This window comes from Sinocyclocheilus anshuiensis, unplaced genomic scaffold (genome assembly GCF_001515605.1).
Source record: "Sinocyclocheilus anshuiensis isolate Anshui unplaced genomic scaffold, SAMN03320099.WGS_v1.1 scaffold1075, whole genome shotgun sequence".
In the NCBI taxonomy this organism is placed as follows: Eukaryota; Metazoa; Chordata; class Actinopteri; order Cypriniformes; family Cyprinidae; genus Sinocyclocheilus; species Sinocyclocheilus anshuiensis.
In genome coordinates this window covers 750404-757576 of record NW_015544163.1, presented here as the reverse complement: position 1 = coordinate 757576, position 7173 = coordinate 750404, and the positions used below count along the sequence as shown (strand labels likewise).

The following is a 7173-nucleotide window of genomic DNA, read 5'->3' as shown; positions in this document are numbered from 1 at the left end:
ATATTACTAAATGCAAAATTAATATAAAAAATAGAAATGCCACCATGATAAACTGAAATAAGTTTCAGTCAAAGCACTAAAATGACTAAATGGAAATAAATCAAATCTAAAATGAACTAAAACAAAATATATAAATAAAAAAATAATTGGACCTAATTATTAAAAATAATAATAATAAAGTCCATAACAAAATTGCTAAACATTAAAAATGAAAATATATAAATAAAAGCTCATTACAATATTACTATAAGTATAAACTATAATTGCATAAAAATAATACTAAAATAGCAATGTTGTACTGTTTAGTGTTTCAATATTCAATATTAATTGAATCGATTTTGAGGTAGTAATTATGCATCAAGAATAAATAGAATAGTTAATGATATTAAATCATTCTATTATTTTCATATGTACTTCCTCTCACATTTTTTACTGATATTAAAAACAGCCCAGGGTAAATACATTGCAGTGGTTACAATGTAATAATCTTGAAACGCAAAAAGAATGAAATCGAGAACGTGCAACAATGTATCAAGCCATGATGGAAGAACACGCCCCCGCGCTCTCATTGGTCGGGGCTCTATTCAACAGTTTGGCCTGTCCATTGATGTCACGGACGTCAGTCTTCGCACATGGAATTGCGAATCAATTGCGCTTTTGCGCTCCAGCCAGCCGAGATCACGGACGCAGCCGCCGCTCTTCAGTGCTGCGCACGGGCTGAGGACTGTATTCCGACACCCCACTGCAGAGCTTTTATTTGAATAAGTTGGCTTTTTAAATTTCGTTTCTTCAGGTAGACTGATCTCTACTTTACGCGTTGGAGAAGATGTCTCGACCTCTTTCTATAAACCCAACTTTTCTACCTCCGACCCACGGCGTCCTGAAATCCCTGCTGGAGAACCCCATGAAGCTGCCCTTCCACCACGATGAAGGTAAAGGTGAGTGGGTGTTGCTTTGGAAAGTTTAAATGGTCTTCTGCGTCAGCTGTTGGGTGTCAGGCGCGATGCGCGCTTTGCTTTCATTATAATCTGCGCGTAAACGCGCGTCACATCACGGTGTTTTTCAGTACCTGCTCATGCCTGCATGCTGTCATGTATAATTGATTTGAATTCTGATGTGATTTAAGATGGAAATGTATGTTTATTTTCATATTTATGTTGATATTTGCATTGCATTGCAGTGCAATGCATTCATTTTACGCGCAAACATAAATCCATTTCGCATGTGATTTAGCCGGAATGCATGATGTTACCTGCTTAAAATACGCTTGTTTTGCTGTTTATTAAGCATTTGCTCACAAAGAGAAAGAATAAGCAGAGTCTACTCAACCGATACTGACTTTATTTGGATAGATGAAGTTCGCACGCAATGGAGATGATTTGTACTTATAGTTCCCTATAGAGGGCGCCACTGAGAGGCTCTGATTGTTTTTGTGCTACAGTACCTCAATCCTCATCACACGTTTATAGTATAAATAAAAGGCTGTTTTATCTTTGGATGCACATAAGCAGGTAGTGCATTGGCAAGCTATAACATATGCATGCTGTTTTTTTCAGTGTGCAAAATAAATATGTTTATTTGGTTGCATTTTTGGATCGGTTCACCCGGTTTCTTCACTCTCACGGCATTCTTTCTAAAACTGTACTTTCTTTCTTCTCTGGAGAAGTGCTGAGAAATAGCCATTCTTTTCCAGGGCTGAGCACCAAAATCACAAGAAGCACCATAAAAGTAACAGGTGGTAAAAAGACTGCGCTGTTGTATGACTTCAGAAGACCTTGAATAGAGAGCAATAATGTGTTGAGCCACTTTTAAGATGCGTTGGAACAGTGCGTGTTGTAAAAAGCTGCGTAAAATTATTTAAATTGAATCAAATTTGGATACTTCTGTGGTGCTTGTTTATGGAACTTGAGCTGCAACTTTTGTTATATGAAAAATAAGTGCCTGAATGAAGCTCAAAATTCCTTCTTTAGTGTTTAACAGAAAAATTAAAGTCAAACCGTTTTGGGAAAAAAATAAATTAATAAAATATTTTGCATCAAAAGCATATTTTCATAAAGATTTTTTGCATTGTGAAATGTATATTTTCACCCTAAATAATCATTACTGCATAACTTTTTTGTTAATAAAATCTGCATAAATGAAATGTTGGTTTGGGACAACACAAATGTGTAATAAATAATAAAGATAATATTTTACATAAAAAGCATATTTTATTAAGATTTTTTTTTTATTGTTAAATTGAGAAAATTAAGCCCATTTTTACCCCCAAATTCTCATTATTCGCATTACAGTGTAACATTACTTTAATAAAGTCATTTATTTATTCAAATCAGCATAAATTAAATAAAGTTTTGGAGCAACACAAATGTGTAATATATAACAACATTTTGTATTAAGAAAATAAATAAATATTTTCATTAGGGTGTTTGCATTGCAACATTATGACAATTAAGCACATTTTAACCCAAAAGTCGTATTACTTTATTACAGTAAAAATAAATAAATAATAAAAAAAATATATATATATATGTATATTATTTATTTATTTATTTTATTTTATTTATTTATTTTTTCTGTTCTGCACATACCAGCATAAATGCAGGTTTGGGACAACACAAAGGTGTAATAAATAATATTTTGCATAAAGAAAATAAGGAATATTTTTAATATGTCAATTAAGCACATTTCTAGTGAAATGAGAGTGAAAAATGACTTGAATACTGTAATGTTTTCTTTAAAATCGGCATGCAACACAACACAAATATGCATAAACGATGACAAAATTGTAATTTTTTTAGCTGGACAGTGACAATATCTTGTTCCTCCAGGGTTTGGGAAAGAGAAAGAGAAGAATTTGGAAGAGGATGGAGCTGCTCTCAACACTCCTCAGTCCGCCTTCTTGGGCCCGACACTGTGGGACAAGACCCTGTCATACGACGGCGACAACTTCCAGCTGGAGTACATGGATTTAGAGGAGTTTCTGTTGGAGAACAATATTCCCGCCAACCCTGGGAGCAAGCAGAGCCGGCCTTCCCAGCAGCCCCTGCAGCAGCAGCAGCTGCCCTCCGCCCCGCCCACGCCTTCGGTGGTGGATCTCAGTAACCGGACGGCCGCGTCCGTTCACTCCGGCATCGTGGGCCAGAACTGCCTCCAGAGTCCCAGCAGAGCAGGTACCGACCCGAGCTTCGAAATGACACAGAAAGCATCCGATCTGTTTCTGTTCACCTACGCTGTTATTTTAAAAACAGCGGGTTTTCCATAGAAGATCCATTTTGGGTTCCAAAAAAGAACCTTTGAGTGAACAGTTCTAAAAAAGAACTGTTTTTACAACATATTTAGAATCTACAGAACCCTCTGTGGAATGAAAAGGTTCTTCATGGAACCATCGGTGCAAATAAATAACCGTTCTTTTTAAGAGTATGCTGAGTTTATCATCTTCTGCATGTCACTTTGGTTAATCATCAATGTTGTCTGACCTCTGTAGAGCTTTAAAGATTCGCCAGTGTAATAACCCAAAACTGAAGCGTTCGTCGGATTCCTTGGACTTCGCTCAGCGGCGGCTGCTGTGTGTGTTTGGTTGAAGTCCATGTGGTCAGGTGTTTGCGGATCATGTTGCACTCGCAGCTTTATCTCTGCCACCTTTCAGATCAATTTAAGCCTGTTTTTCTTTAGAGGCTGCAGAGGAAAACAGGAAGAATGTGCATCTGAATTCATTTGACACTGCAGATTTTGTAAGAAAAACCATAGATGATTTGCACATGGTACAGTTCATGCACAGTTCACACAGTGATAGGTGTAAAAAATACCAGTTTTTAAAATCATGAAATAAAAAAGCTTAGTGATGTTTTTTGCTACACTAGTGCAATATTTTTTGCAGCAAATATTTGTATTTTACTGTCAATATTTTGAATACAAATAATTGTTATTTTTAAAATACAAAAAAATATTTTAATTAAGTGTTATTTTATATTATGTGAACTTAATAATATACATTTTATTTTGTAAATATATAAAAAAAATATATATATTACAAAAAATAAAATTAAATGTAAATATTTTACATTGAAATATTTTTATTTTAAAATATATAAGTACATATTTTTAATATATGTTTAATAATATATGTATTTATTTTGATCAATATTTTGTAATTATTAGGTATTTATTATTTAAAAATTATATTTAAAATATAATTATGTATTTTTGTAATGCACAATTAAATGTATAATAATGTACAATGCATAATACTTGAAGATATTATTTAATATTATTTAACAGTAGTATTTAATAGTATATGTATTTAGTATTAAATCCATTTAATATATATTATGATGTATTGTATACATTTATTCTGTATAAATGACATAAATGCATTATATTACATGCATTATAATGCTTATATTGGGACATTGTATTATGATTGTGACACTTTTTCAACAAAAACCATAGACAGTTTGCACATGCACATAACACAGCTCGTACTGATTCATTGGTGCATTACACAGTTACAGGTATTATTATTTTTAATCATGAAACAAAAAAAAATAGTGATGGTGTTTGCTGCACTAGTGCAGTATGTATCACAGCACATGCTTGATGTGCGTTTTGTTACTCACACTATGAATGCATCTGCCCAAACTTAACTGAGGAGCCGTCAGAGTCACCCGTCACATTGATCATACATGCCTTCATGAACCAGTGACTTTCACACATACTTTGACAGCCATTAAACCTGTCATGTCAAATTAAGACAAATTTCCAACAGCATGCGTTACGCCTTTAATTTGCGTAAATGCAGTTAGTGCATTAAATTATGTATGGTTTATGGCTAATGTAGGCGGAATGAGTTTGACATTCATCCTGATAACACACCAAACTACAGCAGATAGTTTATGGATGTTAGTAATGCAGGTATTTAAACACGCGTGGATGAGCAATGACAAACAAACACACTCCTACATACATGCATGGAGATTATGTGTGTAAATCTCACAAAACACGGCCCATTTAATCCCCAACATCAAAATGAGTAAAAAATAATAGTATTTTGCATAAAGAAAATCAAGCATATGTTCATGACCATTACGATTTTTTTGTATTGCAACATTAATAATTAAGCACATTTTCACCCTAAATTCTCATTATTGAATTACAATGAAAACTTACTTTTAAACAGTATTAATAAATAAATGAATATGCAAGCAAGCATAAATTAGCATAAATTAGCATAGCACATTAAATGCTACCAACACTGTAAAAAAAAAAAATCTGTGACATTTACGGTAAAATACCGGCAGCTGTGGTTGCCAGAACTTCACCGTTAAAAATATGGTAGAAGCATTTTAGGTTTTACAGACTTAGCTTAAATTCACAATAAAAACAACTTATTTCATTAACTGATGTAATGTTAATAAACCAGCATATTGAAGTACTAATATCTGTTTTAAACCATTGAAATGCTGATAACCACCAAAAACAGGTGGTGATGAGAAAGTCATATGATGAATCAAAGCTCATCACAATCAGCTCTTCCAAAAGCTGAGAAGGAAAATACTAATATATATATATATATATATATATATATACATAGAAGGTGCACAGTGTCATTCACACAAACACTAAACACCATCATGGTGACACACATGATACTGAAATAATGCAATAAACATTCATTTAACAACATTAGATGTAAGATAAAACACTAATGTACACAACTGATAAGAAAAAACTAAGAAGAAACATGTTATTTCAACGAAAAAAACATCAAATATTAAGTGTCATGCAGGGCATTCTGGGAGTGTCAATTTACAGTTTTTCACTGTAAATTATACAATGACTTTCTTTTTCACCTCCAAAAACCGTAATTTTAACGGTATTTTACTGTAAAATTACATTAAATGCAATTACAGTTATTCACTGTATATAGTATGGAAACTTACTGATAACCAATTAACAGGTTTTTATTGTAGCCTTTTTACAGTCTTTTACTGTTAAAATCACAATCATATTTTACAGTGAAGGTATATAACTAATATACAATTACAATAATTTATTATTATTTATTTATGTTTTTTTTTTGCAATATGTAGAATCCTAACAGTCTGTTTTTTTTTTTATCTACAAATGTATATAATTAATTATCACAAATTTATATTATATCATTTGTCATAATATAATATAATATAATAGTGAAATATAACCTGTTTCGACAGGTTTCAGGAGATTAATTTATTCATATATGTAGGAATATATTTCTATAACATTTTATTGACATTTTTTATGTTAAGAGAGAAGTTGACAGTTTAATATATTTAAGTGTAAGGATTGATCAAATCTGGATTTTATAGCCACTTCAAGTGATGAAAAATTCATCAAAACCTTTCTAAAAACTTGATGATAATTTCTTCTATTAAAAAAAAGTCAATATGTTGTATTTTTATTTAAAATATTCTAAATATTTTTATATTTAAAATAAATACGTTTTTAATATATATAATATTACTTGTTTTATTTACATTTAAAATGTATTAAAATTTAAATATATATATATATATTTATGTATTTAAATGTATTTATTTAATATATATGACATGCTGAATAAATTCATTCTGAAAACTGAATTGTTCTTCCACCATAAAAAGACAGTTAAATTTAATTATACGCATAAATTAAATCATATTTGTAAATGTCATTTCAAACTATTATTTTTAACATCATCAATGTTTTTCATAGCGTTCCATATCATGTGTGTAAATATCAATGAAATTTCTTTCTCCTTATTTTGATTTGCTGAAATTTTGAAGCAGGCATGTTTTGACAGGATATTCATCCTCTGATGTTTTGGACACGGTGCATCTGAAAGCAGTTGGGAATATTTATCTGCCAGGATTTACAACAACCTGCAGACTTTATAGCCACTTCAAGGGAATACAAGTGTAGAGTGTGTACAGTAACCCTGTGCCTGCTTTCATTAGACGGTATGTATTTAATATTTATTAAAATATATTGACAATACTTATATTTAAATATATTAGAATATATTATTAAATAATATATGTATTTAATATTTATAAAATATATGGACATATTAATAATTTAATAAATTAGTTAATAAATATTAATACATGGATTATGTGAAATTAATTATTCTTCCACCATGGTTTTTAAAATAAT

At 31.2% G+C, this 7173-nt stretch overlaps 1 protein-coding gene across 2 annotated transcripts in view; it reads left to right on the top strand.

The window, feature by feature from the left end:
• The first annotated feature begins 628 nt into the window (after positions 1-628).
• Positions 629-7173, top strand: part of LOC107695693 (hepatic leukemia factor-like) — a 15283-nt gene continuing 8738 nt past the window's right edge. The window contains exons 1-2 of one of the 2 annotated variants that reach the window (XM_016495700.1): positions 629-932; positions 2829-3170. In XM_016495700.1, coding sequence (XP_016351186.1) covers positions 827-932; positions 2829-3170 — 448 coding nt within the window. In that variant the 5' untranslated portion in view covers positions 629-826. Of the gene's footprint in view, positions 939-2828; positions 3171-7173 lie in introns of both variants that reach the window. The other variant, XM_016495699.1, reaches the window with a different exon arrangement.